The sequence below is a fragment of the Neovison vison genome, chromosome 6 (assembly GCF_020171115.1).
Source record: "Neovison vison isolate M4711 chromosome 6, ASM_NN_V1, whole genome shotgun sequence".
NCBI lineage: Eukaryota > Metazoa > Chordata > Mammalia > Carnivora > Mustelidae > Neogale > Neogale vison.
In genome coordinates this window covers 3918578-3938267 of record NC_058096.1, presented here as the reverse complement: position 1 = coordinate 3938267, position 19690 = coordinate 3918578, and the positions used below count along the sequence as shown (strand labels likewise).

Here is a 19690-nt window from a genome sequence, read left to right as displayed (position 1 = left end):
AAACCCTAACCAGAAAATTGCAATGGTAGATCTGGACCCAAAACAAAGGAGTTAGTTGAATGAATGGGATGTACAAGATGTTTTCATGGGATAGTCTTGTCTGGAATACAGGAATGGTTACAGTCTTTGCCCTGGACTATGCTTTATGAGTCCAGTCAGCATCTGTCTCTGTGACCATCTTTATTCTCTGCTTCCTTTGGCTGATAAATCTGCCATGCTTTCACACCTAATCAGAATAAGATAGTCCATCATTCAGGTCATTGTGAGGGCACCTGGCTGGCTCAGTTGGTAGAGCATGTGACTCTAGATCTAGAGGTTGTGAGTTTGAGCCCCATGTTGGGTGTTGAGCCTATTTAAGACATTACGTCATTCGGGTCATTGCCAAGTCAAGCTTTCCGGGAGCTGTTCCATACAATTAAGAAAGTTTTGCATATCTTCACCCTCATGAGCTACTTGTGTTTCAGTTTCACTGTCAGAGGACACTCTTAGTTTTTTTTTTTTTTAGTTTCAGATGCTTGACAGATGCTCACCTATGTTCCCAAAACATCAAAACAGTTACTCTGCATGTGTAAGCTAAAACAATCCTCTTTTTATTATTCACTTATTAGTAAAATTAAAGAATGATAGTTGAAAATAAGTTTTTTAGGCTCTCTTTAAGTTCTTCTGTTTCCATATCTTTAAAATAGTCTTTTCATGCTGGTTATCTGATAGTGATGATCGAGTGTTTTTTTTTTTTTTTTAAAGATTTTATTTATTTATTTGACAGAGAGAGATTACAAGTAGGCAAGAGGCAGGCAGAGAGAGAGAGGAGGAAGCAGGCTCCCTGCTGAGCAGAGAGCCCGATGCGGGACTCGATCCCAGGATCCTGAGATCATGACCTGAGCCGAAGGCAGCGGCTTAACCCACTGAGCCACCCAGGAGCCCCTCGAGTGTTTTTTTTTTAAAACACTTCAGTTTCCTATGAAGAAAGAAGAGAACTATGAGCTCAGTTCCCTATAAAACAGAAAAATAAATTACCTTCTCAACTTCTATTTCTTCAAATATTACTCTGCCCATTCTTTCCTTTCCTTCTGAAATGCTTCACTTTCATTGTATCCTCCATGTCTAGTACCCTCTTTCGTCTTTTCCGTCTTTTGTCTCTGCTTGCTTGGATCTGGATATTTTCTTTTGGCTTACCTTCCAGTTTTTAATTCTCTCATCAGCTGAATCTAACCTGCTATAAAACACACTGATTGTGTTCTCAATTTGTGATGCCTTTTTCAGTTCCAGCATGTTTCTTTTGTTCCAAATTGTTCTCGCTTTTTAAAAAAGTTTTCAGTTTTCTGCTAAAAAGTTTAAATCTTGCCTTTTATAATCTTGAATCCATAAGCATAATTACTTTAGCAATTGTGTCTGATCATTCTTTTATCTAGAGTTCCTGACCTCTAGGGTATGACCCATGGTGTTCCCAACTAGAGCCTTCAAGGATTTATGAAAACACAAAGCTGGCAGGCCTGGATTCCTGCTCTTGACCTCCTGTCTCACAAGACAGCCAAAGTGTGGTTCAGCTGCTTCACCTCCTCTCCCTGAATCCACAAACACCCCAGGATATAGGCAGTACCCTGTGCTGACTGTTCCTCTTCAGGTTTCCATCTTCTCTTGGTTCTTCATCCATTTTAACACCTTGTTAGGGCTCCCATTCCTTCAAGCAGTTTTCAAAGACATTCATTCCAAATAAACAGAAGTGGAACTCACTGAAATCCCTGACCAAAAAAAAACATACGTTATCATGTGCTCTTTTCTCATTAAGATATTCCTCTGAGTCTCAGCTGAATAATGCCCCATACTTCAAACACTTATGTCTCAGTGTATACAATCCACAGCTGTTCACTTTAACAGACTCAAAGACCAAAGTGTTAATTTATGACTCACACTGCAACAGTAGTTCGTTTGTATTCTTTGGAATCCATTCAAGATGACTCTTCATAACCTGCCCATCTTCAAACAACAGGAAGTGGGGTTATTTATTTCAAACAAGAAAAAGCACACAGAGAGATGGACTGGATCTGAATAAGCAGTAAGGTCCGTTCAAGTGAGATGAAGCCCAACGGCTGAAGAGAGGGTGTATAACACGAACGTAGTGTGCATACCCCTGCTGTTGGGTGGGGGTCATCGTAGGGTCCCAATGGTGGTACGGTGAGCCTCTACCAGTGGCAGTGAGGAGCACATATCTGATGATGGATGATGATCTCATGTCCACAGCAAGCTTCTCCATCAGTTGCTTACTCTTAAACAAACAGACACACAAACAGACCAAAAAAAACCAAAAAAACCTGCTAAGACGCATTTGCTCTGTGGCACCACCAGCTGGGGCTCCTGTTTCCTGGAAATGAGGGCTCCATAACGTCAGGACGTTGTGCATTGGATTTGCTGCCATCCTGTCAGGGCTGGAGAAGATGTCTGACTCATAATTGGGAGAATCCATGACCAGAGGCCAACATCACCCACGGTCTGTTGGCAGGCAGCTCCTCCAGGGGGAGGCACTGTGGAGGCAGGGACATTTAGGGTATGGGGGTTGCAGGGACCCAGGTCTGGGAGTGATGGTCTGCCTGTTGCTATTTCTCCTGAGGGAATTGATTAAAGATAACACGCTGGTGAAGGTGATTGCACTCAGCAAACCCAGCAGAGGCCAGGATGAAATCTGGCCATGGGGGAGAGTCAATGGCTTTTAGACTTTGCTTCCTCACATCTGAGGGGGCATGGCCCCTGCTTCCAGCCATTCCTGAAAGCTGTTCCAACAGGAACCTAGGTCCCCAGCATGTTTGCCCCCATGGGTGCTGGGGTCTCTGCATTTCTCTACCCAAGAGCTCTGCATGCTCTCCCCAAGAGCAGAGCAGTAAGTATTTTAGGCTGCAGAAAGCCAGAGGACCACCGGCCTTCCACAGGGGGCATTGAGGGCTCAAGGGTCGGACCAGCTGGCGGGCTATGGGAGCACAGAGGGACCAGGTGTCCTCCTTGAGGACTGGGCAGAGGATGGCAGCCAGGAGCGGGGTGGGCAGAGTGGTCCTCTGGACAGGTTGAAAGAGAGGCTGGGGAGAATGGCCTGGCCAGAGCTGGCCTCAGTTTCTTTATCTGTGGAGTGAGAGACCGCACTCAGCCACAAAGAACTCAGGCTCCTGACAGCCCTTCTCCTGACTCCCTGCTGTGCTGACAATGACCTCCCTTCCTGAGTCCTCTGGCTCAGGGGCACACCCAGGTGCCTGCCAGACAGAGCACGCTGGTCCACCCAGGAAGGACACAATGATGGGCCAGCGGGTGCAGACGCACTCTCCCTCCTCCGTGAGTCAGGAGCGGGCCTGGGCCAGAGGGCATCCGGGGCGGGGCCGGGAACCTGTGTCATTGCAGGCCTTACGGGACAGCTTCCCCCATGCCCTGTTTGCAGGAGCCACACTTGGGCCTTCTGAAAAGTCATCATCGCCTTATTCTTCACGGTGATTCCGGACTGAAACCGAGCATCACATCCCGCTCTAAGAGAGACCATCTGGGCTTTCCGATCTGGATCGGAGGAAGTTTCCCCACACCCAGCAGGGTGATGCTCCCGCTCGGGACACGGGCTGGGACCCAGCCACTGATAATGAATCACAGGTCACATCTGCATGTCCCCAAATCAGAATCACAGGGGACAGACTCTGCATCATTCCTGACCTCGGGCAGAACCCCACTGGGACATGTTTGCCATCACCGAGGATTGGTGCCTCACAGTCTGTGACGGTGCCTGGGGCCAAGGGGACAGGGGGAGAGAGAGGCCGAGGAGTGACAGACCAACACGGCAGGGACACCTCTGTCCCCGTCTCTGCCACTGCCGTGCTGGGCCGCTGCCCAAGGGTCAGTGAGTGGCTGGTGTGTACTTTCTGGGCCAGGGAGAGGGCTGCATGTCACCTGCGGTGAGCCACTCTGCCTGGCACTGTGGGGATGTGCCTAGCTCCCCCCCTCCTCCCCCCGCCCCGGGGGCAGAGCCTCCCCCCGCCCCGGGGCTCTGCCCCGGTTTCTTACCTGTTTACCTTGTTGTAGGGTTCACAGGCTTGCAGATATCCACTGTGTGCAGAGACAGAAGGTAGAGCTGGGGAAAAGATAGCAGGAGAGGGAGGGGTCAGGGCTGTGGTCGGGCCCCAGCAGCCCACACCCCTGGAGGGGTCACCTGTCTGCCCAAGAGGAACCTGGGCTCCAGGGTCCACTGTTACAACCAGTCCCCGGCTATAGAAGCATGTCTGCATGGCCGGCAGGGCCTCGTTGGCTGAAGTCTTTTCCCGGCCCTCCCCGGGGGGCCTTCGATCTTGGGTGTCTTTGACCTGCTGGGAGCAGGCCGTGTACTGCCTCACAGAGGTTGGAGGGACAGGAGTCTGAGCCCAGGAGGATGTAGGCAGGGTGGTGAGGGCTAGAGACGGCACCCCAAGGGTGGGCATGGGGTGGGTGGGGCCGTGGGGGGGCCAGGGGTGGGAGGGGCTGGCTCATGGCCTGCTCATGGAGGGAGCCTGGGCCACCGCTGGGACAGGCCCTAGAGTGGCAGCAGGCCCTCCCCATCCCCCAGCCCACAGGCCATCGGAGGGGAGGCCGGGTTAGGCTGACCTGAGGGAGGGAGCGCCACCCTCCCACCTTCCAGGGGCGCCCCGCGTACCCCCACGCACCCTGGGCTCTGTGTTCTGTTTGCTGGACTGACGAGTCCTGGGTCCTCCACTGTCCCTAGAGCCCAATCTGGGGCCTCACTTCTGTCAACGGTCGTGGGACAACAGTCCTGGTGGGACTCTGGCCCCTCACATATCCCATGTGAGGGTCCCCACCTGAGGTCAGGGACAACCTTGTTTTCCTTGTGTGCACGGGGTTAGTGACGGCTCCTGTGTGGCCCGTGCGGGCCCCCAGGGCAGTGCCCGGGGCATTACCAAGCCTGTGTCAATATTTGCCATTCTTTCCTTGCATGGTTTTTTTTTTTTTTCTTTTCCCCAAACAGTAAACACTCCTGGATTCAGGTTTACTCTTCAAGGAAACAGTGGGTCAGGGAAGTTGGATCCAGAATAATGTGGCTCTGAGGGCTGCCCTAGTTTCCCCACTGACCACAGCAGGAAGCCGGGGTCCGAGCTGAGCTGAAAATCCTGCCCAGCACGCCGGAGCCGGTTGGACCGGGCCGGGGGTGGGGGCGGCATGTGGGGCGCCGTGGGGGCGCGCAGACTCTCTGCCCCGTCGAGGCCCCACACGCCATACCGTCCAGAGCCAGCCCCTCCCTTGGGCTCATGAGAATCACGCTTGTCCCGGCGCATGGAAATCCCTGGGCCACCCGGACAGAATTTTGTTCGACTGAAATGTACAGCATCCAGCCATCTCCTTTTCTTTTCTCCCTCTCTCTCTTTCTTTCTTTTTATTTAAGATTTTAAGTATTGGGGCGCCTGGGTGGCTCAGTGGATTAAGCCGCTGCCTTCGGCTCAGGTCATGATCTCAGTGTCCTGGGATCGAGCCCCGCATCGGGCCCTCTGCTCAGCAGGGAGCCTGCTTCCCCCTCTGTCTCTGCCTGCCTCTCTGCCTACTTGTGATCTCTCTCTGTCAAATAAAATAAATGAAATCTTAAAAAAAAAAAAAAAAAGATTTTAAGTATTTATTTGACACACACAGAGAGCACAAGCAGGGGGAGAGGCAGGTAGAGGGAGAGGGAGAAGCAAGCATCCCACAGAGCAGAGAGCCCGAGGCAAGACCCGATCCCAGGACCCCGGGATCATGACCTGAGTCAAAGTCAGACGCTCAACCGACAGGCACCCAGCGATCTCTCTTCTCTAAGGTTAAAACTCTGTCCCCATGTCACGAGGAGTGGAGGGACGTGAGCCGTTACTGGGCCCCGTGATTTTCACAAGACGCAAAGCAAACAGGGCCTAGTGGTATGAGCCGCCCCTCCCCACACCGAATCTAGTATTTCGTAAAGCCCAGACCCCACCGCTGGGTCAAGATGCTGATTTTCTCACTTACCCCAGGGGGACACCCGTGGCGGCCAGCCCCGCATCCTTCCCGCCGCGTCCTGACGAACAGGCCAGATAAGGCCCCCAGGTCCAAGCGCTCAGGTCCTCACACTCTCTTGAAGTGAGGGGTGGCCGCAGGACACTTCCGGCAAACCAGACCTAAGCAGGAACCTGCAGGGGCATCTGGGGACCCTTTCTTTTCCTTTCTTCTCCCATTCTCTCTCCCTCCCCAGGCCACGGAAGCAAGGCCTGGGGCAGCAGGAGCCGCTTGCAATCATGAAGCCATGATGTGGGGAAGGAGAGCCAACAGGAAGGATGGTCAAGCGGGGCCGTAGCAGGAGCAAGGGTCCCTGACGGCACCAGGGGGCCGCCACCCCAACATGGGGCCTGGGTTCGTCAGGGTGCGTGTGGTTCGCCGGTGAATCAGAGTTCCCATGGGAGGCTGTCTACGGGGATGGGGACGGACCGGGGTCAAAGTCCGGGGGACAAGCAGGCCATCTCTGTGTTGTTGCTTGCAAGGACACTGAAGGGGATCCCCGGGGGAAAGTTGCCCCTGAAGTGCTGTGAGGCTCCGCCGGTCCCCAGAGCCCCCCACACGTGGCTGGGCGTGGTCTGGGCCGTGGGCTCTGTGGGGTCCACCACTGAGATGCGCGACATAGAGGGGACCTCTCTGTGTCTCCTGGCCTCAGGTTCTGCGTGTCAAGTTGACTTTCTTTGTTCTTGCTACAAATTAGGGTTTCTTCGGCATGTGCTTTCTTGTCCCCCTGCTCGGGGGCAAGGTGGCTGGGAGATGGGGGTGGGGAAGGGAGAGAGAGATTTCACTGGAAAACCTTTCCTGGCGACAAATGACCATGAACTGTTGCGGCCACCGTGGGGACGTGTTTCCACAGGGAACAGAACTATTTTTAACCTGAGAAGTGTTTTGTTTCTCTTCCTGTTGTACAAGAACACACATGAAGGATATGATGGGGTTGGTATGAACCCCGTCACCCCGAACCCAAATATTTACATTCCAGGTGACTTAGTCCCGCTCCCAGGTCTGTTGGACCAGGTGCCAGCATGTACCCAGGAAAGAATGCCCTGCCCGAGCCGAGCCGGGGTCGGCTGGGGGCTCCGGAGGGCAGTCCCATGAGGCCTTTGACACTACTTGCAAGGTGAGCCTGCTGAGAAGTTGCGTGGGGATCGTCCCTGTGGCCCTCGCTCTGCAAACACTCAGCCTCAGGCCAGACCCATCCGGCAGCATTCCGTGAATGGACATAGGACACAGGTCACACAGCGAGGCGCTCCTCTGCCTCTTTCCCTGATGGTTGCCCTGGGAAACCCAAGCCCAGGTCACCACCATCAGGCGGGGCTACCCCAGACAGCCACCCTAGCTCCCCTACTCCGACCTCCCCCCACCCCGCAGTGGGAGGCCTTCTCCTCCGCCCTTCCTACTTTCCACCAGCAGTTCCTGGTTTAAATTTTATTTTTTTAAGATTTTATTTATTTGACAGAGCGCGAAAAGAGAGGAGTGTGGAGTGGGAGAGGGAGACGCGGGCTTCCCACTGAGCATGGAGCCCCATGGGGGACCCCGAGATGGTGACCTGAGCCCATCAGGCGCCCCTCATCAGCCCTTCTTATTTCTATTACTTCTGTGGTCAGCCTTGACTGTTCCCAGCCGCGTGCGGGGGCGAGAGAGGGAGGAGACAAGCTGAGGCTTATTCCTCTCTACTCCGCAGAGGTCGGCCCCACCGGGCGGTCCCACCGGGCAGCACCACGCATGCCTGGAGGAAGTCAGAGCCGGGCTGTTGATCTGTATCTCTGGCTCTAGCCAGGGGCTTTGTATGCAGTAGGTGCTCCCTGCAAGTTTCACTGAGAAGAGGGGCTGTTTGGGCTTGAAGGAAAGAACTCTTACTTGCATTTGAAACCCAGAAAGGAATCTGGTGATACCTGAGGAACTTAGTCACCTTGGGTTAGCATGAGGGTTTCCGGTAATTCACATCGCCAGGTGTGAGACGTTCGCAGTGAGTACGCTTGGGGCAAAGTGCTGAAGAAGACACATATATCCTAGACAGGTCACGGGTAATCAAGACTCAGATCTCATCCGAGGGTAAAGATGCAGGGCGCCTGGGTGGCTCAGTGGGTTAAGCGTCTGCCTCCGGCTCAGGTCATGATCCCAGGTCCTCTGATGGAGCCCTGCATCGCATCGGGCGCCTTGCTCAGTGGGGATCTACTTCTCTTCTTCTCCCTCGCTCCCTCCCCATGTTCTTTTTTTTTTTTTTAATTTTTTATTTTTAATTTTTTATAAACATATAATATATTTTTATCCCCAGGGGTACAGGTCTGTGAATCGCCAGGTTTACACACTTCACAGCACTCACCATAGCACACACCCTCCCCAATGTCCATAACCCCACCCCCTCTCCCGTCCCCCCTCCCCCCAGCAACCCTCAGTTTGTTTTGTGAGATGAAGAGTCACTTATGGTTTGTCTCCCTCCCTATCCCATCTTGTTTCATTTATTCTTCTCCTACCCACTTAAGCCCCCATGTTGCATCACCACTTCCTCATATCAGGGAGATCATATGATAGTTGTCTTTCTCTGCTTGACTTATTTCGCTAAGCATGATACGCTCTAGTTCCATCCACGTTGTCACACATGGCAAGATTTCATTTCTTTTGATGGCTGCATAGTATTCCATTGTGTATATATACCACACCTTCTTTATCCATTCATCTGTTGATGGACATCTAGGTTCTTTCCATAGTTTGGCTATTGTGGACATTGCTGCTATAAACATTCAGGTGCACGTGCCCCTTCGGATCACTACGTTTGTATCTTTAGGGTAAATACCCAGTAGTGCAATTACTGGTCATAGGGTAGCTCTATTTTCAACATTTTGAGGAACCTCCATGCTGTTTTCCAGAGTGGTTGCACCAGCTTGCATTCCCACCAACATCCCTCCCCATGTTCTTGCTCTCTCTCTCTCTTTCTCCCAAATAAACAAATAAAGTCTTTAAAAAAAAAATACTAAAGATGCCCCATGATTTTATGTACCGCTCAGCAAAAATACTACCTATGAAGGGGTTAGAATGTGGCATAAGTCGGTGAAATAGTTATTCATCTTGTCTTGACATGGGCTATCATATTGGAGAGACCAGATTTATATGCATGAAATTAATTTTAAAACCAAAACAGTCCACTAAACTATGAACTCCATGGTTTGGCACAGGAGACAGAGGGCATTGGGACCCAGAAAGGAGAAGTGGCAGTCGGTGCTAAGGGAGATGGGGGAGGTTTGGAAAGAAGGTGATGTCATCTGAGCCCTGGAAAGGGGAAGGTTGGGACGAAAGCAACGTTGGGAAGTGGAGTCATGGGGAAAACTCTGAGGTCCGGCATGGAGAGGGGAAAAGGGTAGGGTGGGCACAGCAGGAGCAAAGGGCGTGGAGGGGACGGGCGTCCAGCAGGCACGGAACTCTCCACACACGGTGGCATCTCACACCTGTCATGGCCCCAGGAGTGAAGCAGTTCTCCCAGGAGCTGAGCTAATGACAAGGACACAAGCCTGAGTGGTGGACTCAGGAAGAGCCTCCAGAGGAAACAAGTCCAGAGCGGGGTGGGCAGACCAGGGAACCGGTAGAAGGTAAACAAGGTGTGACTTTAGGTCCAGCCCAGCCTGATCCCATGAGGAGCACTGGAGTGTCCCCCACACATCAGAGTAAGGAAGCTCGGCTGGGGGACCGTGGGAGGCTGTAGATACCCAGGCACTGAGGACTCACTCAGCTGTGCGGTGACAGCAGTCCTCCCAGGAGAGCCGGGGGTAGAAGCAGACCCGCACAGAGGTCGGGGAGGCACGCAGGTGCGGTGGGCGATGGGGTCGGAGAGCATCCGGGAACAGCACCAGTGACACTGACCGCAACGGCATGCTTGTATACAGTAGGAGTTCAATGGTTGCGCGGATGGAGTATCAGAAACACATGAAAGACGATTCTGGTCCCTGCAGAGGACACTGTGAAGAATGAGAAACAGGGTCCCTGACTTTGAATGAGCACTTCCTGCATTTATTCATTCAGTGAATAATTACTTTTTTTTTCACTTGTTAACTTTAAAAATAAAACTGCTAGTTATTTTGCCAGCCAAAGTCGGGTATATTTGGGACTAACAGAGAATTGCTATCTGGGATAAGCTACAAGAGAAGAGAGGAGGCTGTTTTACAGAGGAGAGGGGAGGGGGTGGGGTTTGGGAGGGACTGGGTAACAGAAGGTCCATTGCAGTAAACTGGGAGCTGGAAGTGTAGAGGCTTTTCTCATTGGCGGGGCTGTTGTCCTGGGAGGAAAAAACTTCCTCCTGTTGGTGTAGTAAAGTAGTAGCTTCTCTTCCTGCTGGCTTTGCAATTGGAGATGAGTGGTAAGGCTATCAGCCCCCAACTGCCCAGCCTCCCGCCTAATACATTTTAGTGAGGTTTCTCTTTATTGATTTTCACACACGCCTTTCACTACACCCAACTACTGGGTAAAAGGTTTGGTTGTACAGTAAAGAGACCGGAATTAAAACAGGAAATGCAGAAAAATTGATAATTTTTCAATTATCTTGTGTTCCCTTTGTTCTACATTAAGACGGATAGATAGTAGGTAGGTAGAGGGACAGATGGATGGATAGATAGAGATGGAATGATAATGTCATAAGGAAGTATAAGGCAAAAAACAAGTTAGGAAGAATTAATATTTACAACTAGTACCACAGAAAATATGCCGTATCCCTAATACTTAAGATTTGCCCAAAATCAGAGAAGAGACAGATCAACAGTTGAACCCTACCTCACGCCATATACAAAAATCAACTCAAAATGGATCAAAGACCTAAACATAGGAGATAAATCTATAATACTCTAGAAAGAAAACATAGGGTTAAGTCTGTATGACCTTACATTTGGCAACGGTTTCTCAGATATGACACCAGAAGTACAGGCAACAAAAAAACCACATGAATCAGAGTTCACAAAATTTTAAAGCTTTATGTATCAAAGGATGCTATCAAGAGAAAAAGACAAGACAGCCTACAGAAATGGAGAAGATATTTGCAAATCATAACTCTGATAGGGGTCTAGTGTCCAGAATGCATAACTCCTGTAACTCAACAACAAAAGGATAAACAACCTGATTAAAAATGGGTTAAACATTTGGATAGACATTTCTCCAGAAGGAGAAACACAGATGACCAAAAAGCACTTGAAAGGAAGCCCAAAATCCACTGGGCATCAGGGAAAACCAAAACCAAATAGGATGCCACTTAACACCCAGTAGGATGGCCACAATTTAACAAAGAAGAAGAAGGAGGAGAAGAAGAAGACAGCGGAAGCAGTGCTGGGGACCATGTGGAGAAATGAGAGCTTTGTACCTTGCTGCTGGAAATGTAAAATGTTTTGGGAAACTTGTACAAAAGTCAAACAGAAACTTGACAAAAATGCCATAGCAGCACGGTTCCCAACAGCCAAAAGGTGGAAATGACCAAAATGTCCACTGACTAAGGAATGGAGAAATAAAATGTGGCGAACCCATTTGCTGGAATATTACTGAGCCAGGAACAGGAGTGAAGCACGGGCACACGCTACAACATGGACGAGCCTGGAAAACATCACACTCAGTGACCGGAGTCAGACATAAGAGGCCATGAACTGTGTGATTCCTTACACATGAGAGGTGTGGAATAGGCAAATCCACAGGGACAGAACGCAGATTAGTGACTGATGGGGACTGCCGAGGGCTCCTTCGTAGTTCAGGACGTCCTTCTGGGGGGACAAGAAGGCTCTGGATCTAGCTGGTGATCACGGTTGCACAACATTGTGGCTTTGCTAGACATCACTGACTTGTACGCTTTAAAATGGATGGAATTATACATTTTATATATTATGGGCTCAATCTGTAAAAATCCTGCCTGCTGGAGGTTTCTGGGAGTGAGGCCTCCATACTCAGCAGCACTGGAAACTATTAACATGGTAAATTTTAGTTGATCTTACAGGTGGGACATTTATGTTTTAATTTGACGAACTTCATTAATGAGTTCAGGTAGTTTTCCATGTGCTTATTGGGAATCTGAATGTTTTCAGTTTTGTTTGTGATTCTTTTGTGCCCTCTCCTGCCTTGGTTGTAAGGACTTTAAAATTTCATATTCACCTTTCCTCCATCACGCATCCTGCCCATATTTCTGGCCATTCAATCATTTCAATATATGTGCCAAGGAGATTCCCTTTGGGCTTTGATTGAAATGACACCAATGATGATAAGTCGGGGACAAGGGGAGGGTTCTCTCGCCCCGAGTTTCCAGCCCTCGAAGGTCTCCGGCCCCCAGTGCACACACATTGCATGTGTTCCCTCATCAGGTTTTCCTATTTTGTGCATGTCTTACCCTCTCAACGGCCCTTGCAGACACTTGACAGCTGGGCGTGCAATGGCCCTGAGGGTCCTCCCCGAGTGCTCACACATTGATGGGGCTGGTCTGCAGGATCCCTACCTCACACCAAGCCCTGCAGGAATGTGACCTTAGAAACCATGGTAGTCCTTCAGCAAAACCTGCCTCCAATATTCTCCACAAGTTTTCTGGAGATCAACAAAGAACAGACAGGAAAACAGAGTCCTACAACATCCTCACCATTTAATGAGTAAAAACTAATTGTGGAAAATAAACCAGCACGAACGAGGTCTTCCCTGTTAGCAGCTCTCAGACCAACAAGGAAGGAAGGCGTGGTGAGCCGACGGCGGGGACAACACACACACATGCTGGAGGGTATAAAAGCCGACAGCCAAACCAGCACCTCACACACTCACACTCACACACACTCACACTCACACTCCCAGCCTCCTCCAGCCCCACCGCCCACCATGGCCGCATCCACCCTGTCCGTCTGCTCCAGCGACCGGAGCTACAGCAGCCGTGTCTGCCTGCCCGGCTCCTGTGACGCCTGCCCCGACTCCTGGCAGGTGGACGACTGCCCAGAGAGCTGCTGCGAGCCCCCCTGCTGTGCCCCCTCCTGCTGTGCCCCCACCTGCTGTGCCCCCTCCTGCCTGACCCTCATCTGCACCCCTGCGAGCTGCGGGTCCAGCCCCTGCCAGTCAGCCTGCACCAGCTCCTGCCAGCCCTCCTGCTGCAGCTCCTCCCCCTGCCAGGAAGGCTGCTGTGTGTCTGTCTGCTGCAAGCCCGTCTGCTGCACCCCTGTCTGCTGCAAGCCCATTTGCTGCACCCCTGTCTGCTGCCAGGCCTCCCCCTGCTCAGCCTCCTCATGCTGCCAGCAGTCTAGCTGCCAGCCCTCCTGCTGCAGCTCCTCCCCCTGCCAGGAAGACTGCTGCCAGCCTGTCTGCTGCACCCCTGTCTGCTGCAAACCCGTCTGCTGCACCCCCGTCTGCTGCAAGCCCGTCTGCTGCACCCCGGTCTGCTGCCAGGCCTCCCCCTGCTCAGCCTCCTCATGCTGCCAGCAGTCTAGCTGCCAGCCCTCCTGCTGCAGCTCCTCCCCCTGCCAGGAAGACTGCTGCCAGCCTGTCTGCTGCACCCCTGTCTGCTGCAAGCCTGTCTGCTGCACCCCGGTCTGCTGTAAGCCCGTCTGCTGCACCCCGGTCTGCTCTGGGCCCTCCTCCTGCTGTCAGCCCAGCCCCTGCTCCTCGTCCTGCTGCAGACCGTCCTCTTGCGTGTCCCTGCTCTGCCGCCCCGTGTGCAGGCCCGCCTGCTGCGTGCCCGCCTCCTCCTGCTGTGCCCCTGCCTCCTCCTGCCAGCCCAGCTGCTGCCGCCGAGCCTCCTGCGTGTCCCTGCTCTGCCGCCCCACGTGCTCCCGCCAGGCTTGCTGCGTGCCTGCCTCGGCCCAGAAGTCCTGCTGCTGACCAGGTTGAACTTCTGCATCTGGCGCTGCTGTCTTTGCTCCTGGGCACAAATGTCCTCTCTCAGGAGCTCTGACGTCCAAGACCATCCCTCTGGCCGTCGGTGGACACACAGCTGCTGTCTGCTGGGGCCTTGAACGTGCTGCCCATCCTTTCCTGAGAAGAGATACCCGCCAGTCCCTCAGTGGGGGTGGACTGTGGCTCCGGGGAACCTCTTCTGTAGGGCCGGTTGCTCGTGTTCCACGTGACCAAGGCCAATCGCTATAAGCAATAAAATGTTTGTGTCATGACCTAGAAACCAGTGTTTGTTTTCTCCTCCTCCTCGGACGCCAGAGACCGCCCAGACTGGAGCTCTTTCTGGTGGAAGCCAATAATAAAGACATATTCTCAAACTCCTAGTTCAAAGCCCCTGAGAGATGATGAGGTCTGAATGTGGCTCTGCACACTCCGTGTCCCTTCTCCACCTGTGGCCCTGCCCTCCCCACAGTGACGAGCCCTCCAAGCCTGGGCCAGGGGAGGTGGGGGGCAAGATTGCACAAGGATTAGACCCTGAGGGGACTTTGGGGTCTCGCCCATGCCTGGCCCCCTACCCATGCAGGTTAAAGGTGAGCTGACGAGCAGCACGACCTAACTGGTGGGAACTTGAGGTCCAGTACCTAGCACCACGCCGACTCCCTCGGAGAGAGGTGCCGCCCAGAGGAATGCCTGCATGCTGGTCTGGGCACAAGGGCTGCCTCCCTGAAGCACCAGCAAATCCCTGTAGGCCCCCAGAGGGGTGCAAAGGTCGGTTCAGACATCATTCATTCTACTCAAGACTTCAAGGTCTGATCGGGGAGACAGGGAGAAAAAGATGCCTTGTTGACAAATCCTCAGAACAGTGGAAGATGATGAGCCTGCAGTCTCAGTGGACCACAAGTGCTAGAGAGTCAAGCGGGTACCAGTCAGACCAGCCAGGTCAGCATCAGGCTCCCTACTCACCCCTTGTGCCAGATGGAAGAGGACCCCAGGAGCAGAGCAGCAGAGGCCCGGCAGGCGGGAGGAGGAGCAGAAGGTATCTACCTCTCCACAGCGGCTGGCTCCGTCCCAAGTTAGCTCTACCCCAGGGAGGTGGAGACAGAGCGAAAACCTCAGGGGCCTTTAAAGAGAAAGGGGCTGGGTTGCAAACCCACCTTGACTCTTAAATCCCTCAGTCTACCTGAACTTACTGAAAACCTGTACCCATTACTTGCTCGTTTGAAGGGAAATGTGACCACCTGCACAGGTAAATGAATAGGGACCTTGATGGATTCTTCACGGCACAGAGTTAAAGACGTGGAGGAAGCTCCCACCGCATCCATAACCAAAGACTGAAGTGCAGGGACGTGGACTCCCGTGGACACCAGCAAAGCACAGTGTAGCCAAAATAGTGTGTGGAAGGGATGGGGGGGCGCCTGCAGGACGCTCCCTGGCTCTGGCCCAGTGGCTCCAGAACATCTAGGACCTTCTGACGGCTACTGCAGGAAAGTCGGTCACAGCTGGAAAAGGCATGGCCGGCCACTGGTGGCCAGGCTGCTCCCAGCCAGGGCGTTTACGTGGTCGGCTGAACTGCTCACAGACGGGGTGTCTACAAGGTCAAACAGACTGCTCACAGACAGTGTCTACTTGGTCAGCTGAACTGCTCACAGACATGGTGTCTACGCAGTCAGTTGGACTGCTTATAGACAGGGTGTCTACACAGTTAGCCAGGCTGCTCACGGAGTGTCTACCCGGTCAGTCGGACTGCTCACAGACGGGCTGTCTACACAGTCAGCCAGACCACTCACAGACAGGGCATCTACACAGTCTGCTGGACTCCATACCGGGGTATCTACACGGTCAGCCAGCCTGCTCACAGATGGAGCATCTACACAGTCAGCCAGACAGCTCACGGAAGGGGTGTCTACACAGTCAGTCTGACTGATCACAGGTGGGGCATCTACGTGGTCAGCCAGGCTGCTCACAGATAGGGAGTCTACACGGTTAGCTGGTCACCACTGCCCAGCGGTGGGGGGTGGGGGAGTCGGAGGTGACAGGAGTCTTTACCTTGGGAGGCTTCTTTAACATGTGTACACAGTGCGGGGACAATGCCCGATGCTCTGAGACCCTCCAGATCTCGGGGAGCCCTTCTGCGGGCAGCTCCCCGCCCCGGACACCCCATCGCTGTCATGCCTCCGACCCAGACGGTCACTGCCCTCAAAAGCATCACTGAGGACCCGGGGCAGGCCTCCCCCGCTGTCTGGCGGAGGGCGCCGCGGCTGCCGGGGTGCCTGGAGGGAGGGTGTCTGCGAGGTGAGGGCCTGACACGCAGGGGCTGGACACCGGGACGGTGACAGGCGGCCGGCGTGGGGTCTGCATGGACCAAGGATGAGGCAGAGCTGTGCACAGTAGGTGCTCTGAGAGTCCCTCTGAATTTCCCATCACGTATCCCGTGACCTCACGATAATGGACGTTTCCAGATCCGTGGATCCGTGATCCCGTCGCAGGAAGGACTCCCCTCCCCCCACCAGAGCTCTTCTTAGACTGCTTCTCGGTTCTCAGACAGCTCCCCTCTGGCACCCCGGTGTGCCCCGGCTCCCTTGTGCTGATGACCGTGCACGCTCTGGGGGTCCCCCACCTCCCGCCCAGGGCGGCCCCAGCATCCTTGCTCTTGGGTGGCCCGGGGTCCTCCCACAGGGGCTGAGCCCACGCTGTCAGGGGCAGGTGTCCCGACCCAGCACAGTGCAGGCTCCACGCAGGGGCACACAGGAGGGCAGCCACCCGAGGCTGTGCCACCGAGAGGCTCTGTCTGTGCCGTGGCCCCCAAGACAGACCATACACACGCCGGTCCTCCCAGAACGCCTGCACGACCCGGTCCCGGTCCCTTCCAGCCACGAGCGGCGCCGCCTGCTCCGTGGGCATCTACACGGCCAGCAGAACTGCTCACAGGCGGGGCGTCTACACCGTCGCGCGCGGAGAGGAGTCGGAGGTGACGGGGCTCCAAGCCCGCAGCCCAGTGCCCCTTCCCACGGCCTCCTCCTCCGCGGGCGCCCTTCCTCTCCCGTCTCCCACGTCCCTGGGGTGACGGGAGCCCCCGAACCAATCCAGGACGGCTCCTGGGGCAAGACCCTCAGTCCGCCCCACCTGGGGAGCTGCCGTGCCTGCAGGGCTGTGTTCACCGGTTCTGGGGATGACGGTGTGGACATGTCCGGGAGCTACAAAAGTCACCCACAAAGCCCTGTCCCCCCGAATGGGAGAAGGAGGAGCCCTACTCGTCTGTAGGGCGTACACTTGAATTTTGAGACTGGGTTGGCTCTGCATATTGGTTGCTGAGCAGGGGACCTTTTTACCTAAAAAGGGTCAAACCCCAAAGTTAGGGATTTGCCCTCAGTTCCCCCAGCAGAGTAAGAAATAACCTCGCTGGTTCAAGGGACCAAGGGGGACCAAAGGAAGCCCAGGGTCCAGGGCCCCTGAGCTAGGGGCGTCCAGTCGCCCAGGAGGCACCCTGAGTGGCCAGTCCCCCAGGGTACGGGCATGTGGTAACTTGTGGCCTCTCCGCAGAGGGAGCGTCCCTGGATTCTGGGAGCCACGACCAGAGGAAGCCGTTCAGGGACGGGTGTAAAGGAGAGACGGTGCACACACTCGGTGGGCTTCAGATCACTCTGGAATTTATTAGACTTTTGTGCGGGGGCTGCAGAGCTGGGCACCCTGCACCAGCAGAGACACTGGGGGCGACTCTCCGCCTGGGTACCGGGGACCAAGTGGCTTTGTTGTAGGATGGTCTAGTCGGGTCCGGAAGGTCTGAAGCGGGTGATGTCTGGGCTGCCTGGTAGGAGTTGGGAGAGCAGCTACCTCTGACCCCATGGAGGAGGGGTCCTAGGAGGCCGTGGGCTCAGCAGCAGGTAGGGGTGCCGCAGGGGACAGGTCTGCAGAGCAGGGTGGAGCAGGAGGGCTGGCAGCCCCCAGAGGACTGGCAGGAGGGAGCCACATACACAATGGGCTTGCAGCTCACAGGCAGGCACACGGCTGGCTTGCAGCTCATGGGCACACACACGGCTGGCTTGCAGCTCATGGGCACACACACGGCTGGCTTGCAGCTCATGGGCACACAGCAGGACGTCTGGCAGGAGCTGGGCACGCAGCAGGACGTCTGGCAGGGGCTGGACATGCAGCAGGACGTCTGGCAGGGGCTGGGCACACAGCAGGACGTCTGGCAGGGGCTGAGCACATAGCAGGCCGGCTGGCAGGAGCTGGGCACGCAGCAGGCCGGCTGGCAGCCCGTGGAGCAGCTGGACTGGCACATGGTGGCGTGGGGCTGGAGCGGAGTCAGGGAGGAGGACGGGGCTGGTGTGGAGGCTCCTTCCCCAGGCAGCCTTTATACCCGGGCTGTGGCATCCTGGCCACAAGCCACACGGGGCCTTCCTCCTGGTGGCCTGATTGTTTTCTTCCTCCTCCTCCTCCTCTGTGCGTCTCTTCCTGGAGTTCCTGGTGGAAGCGACTCTGTTCAGGAGACTCTGTGACAGCTGGAGGCTCAGCGTGACCCAGCAGCCCCGCGATTTCTCGACCCAGCCCAGGTAGGATGGTGAAGGACCATCGGCTGGGGACAAGGGCTCCCATATCAGGATGCTCCAGGTCCTCCCCGAGCTCACGTACCCTGTCCTCTGCCCACACAAGCACCGTCCTGCTCGCCAGACCGGGGATCCCTGTTTTGATTTGGAAACTCCGTGACCCAAAAGGTCTTCCCAAGGGACCAGAGCCCCGCGGCTGGGCTCCTCACTGGGGACAGCCGTGGCCGTGGCATCCACCATGTCATCCGGTCCCGGCTTTGTGCCAGGTGCCACGCTGTCAGCTCGTCACTGACTAGTCACCAGTCCTTGCCGCCATCCTAGGGGTAGGGGAGCCACAGACGCGGATGCGCGGTTGGATTCCGGGATGCGTGCGCGCTCTCCCCCTGCGGCCAAGAAGCAGGCGTTTGAAGCTCAGTTTCACTCTGGGGTCTGCGGTCATTACCGTTGCGCCAAATTATGCTGGGGTTTTAGGGGGTTTCTGGGACTCTTGGATCTGTAAGTTAGAATTAAAAAACAAACAACCAAACAAAACAAATGTGGGGACACACCTGGGTGGCTTAGTCAGTTGAGGATTTGACTCTTGATCTCAGCTCGCATCTTGATCTCAGGGTTGTGAGTTCAAGTCCTGCATGGGGTTCCAAGCTGGGCATGGAGCCTACTTGAAAAAAAAAATGGGGAAATTGCCCATTATTTCTGCTTCAATAGCATTCTCTTCTTCTCCATGGGTTGAAATTGTTTCTTGTTGGACTGTCTGATATTGTCCATAGACCCCTTCATGATTCTTTTTGTAAAATGTTTAAAATATTTTATTTATTTACTTGACACAGAGAGTATAAGCAGGCAGAAGGAGAGGGAGAAGCAGGCTCCCCTCTGAACAGGGAGCCCCATGTGGGGCTCGATCCCAGGATCTCTAGGATCATGACCCAAGCCGAAGGCAGACACTAACCGACTGAGCCACCCAGCTGCCACCCTCTTCATGATTCTTTTTTTTTTTTTTTTTTGATTCTTAATTCTGTTCTCTCTTCCTCCGATTGGGTGATTCCTACTGATGCGTCATCACATCGACAGTCTTTCTTATTCCATCAGCCGGGGCGGCGAGGCCTGGACTCACGCTGTGCCGTCTGCACTTGTCCACCTGCTCCTGCTGCCTGGTGCCTGCACCGCAGGATTTCCCACTGTTTCAGGAACGTGCCCATCTCTGCCCCGGTGTCCTCACGTCCCCACGGCTGCTTCTGCTTGGAACCCCGCCCCACCCCCACCCTGACATCCCCCACATCGTGCCTGCTCAGCATCGCCTCCGCACACAG

General features: G+C 54.3%; 2 protein-coding genes across 2 annotated transcripts; one reads left to right on the top strand and one right to left on the bottom strand.

The window, feature by feature from the left end:
• The first annotated feature begins 12834 nt into the window (after positions 1-12834).
• On the top strand, positions 12835-13824 carry LOC122910291 (keratin-associated protein 10-7-like). Its single transcript, XM_044254942.1, has one exon. The coding sequence runs from the start codon at positions 12835-12837 to the stop codon at positions 13822-13824; it is 990 nt and encodes a 329-aa protein (XP_044110877.1).
• A 3883-nt stretch (positions 13825-17707) lies between these two features.
• LOC122910290 (keratin-associated protein 12-1-like) lies at positions 17708-18149 on the bottom strand. Its single transcript, XM_044254941.1, has 2 exons — positions 18044-18149; positions 17708-17935 (listed from the first exon to the last, which is right to left on the bottom strand). The coding sequence occupies exons 1-2, from the start codon at positions 18116-18118 to the stop codon at positions 17708-17710; spliced, it is 303 nt and encodes a 100-aa protein (XP_044110876.1). The 5' UTR covers positions 18119-18149.
• Between the last annotated feature and the right edge of the window lie 1541 nt (positions 18150-19690).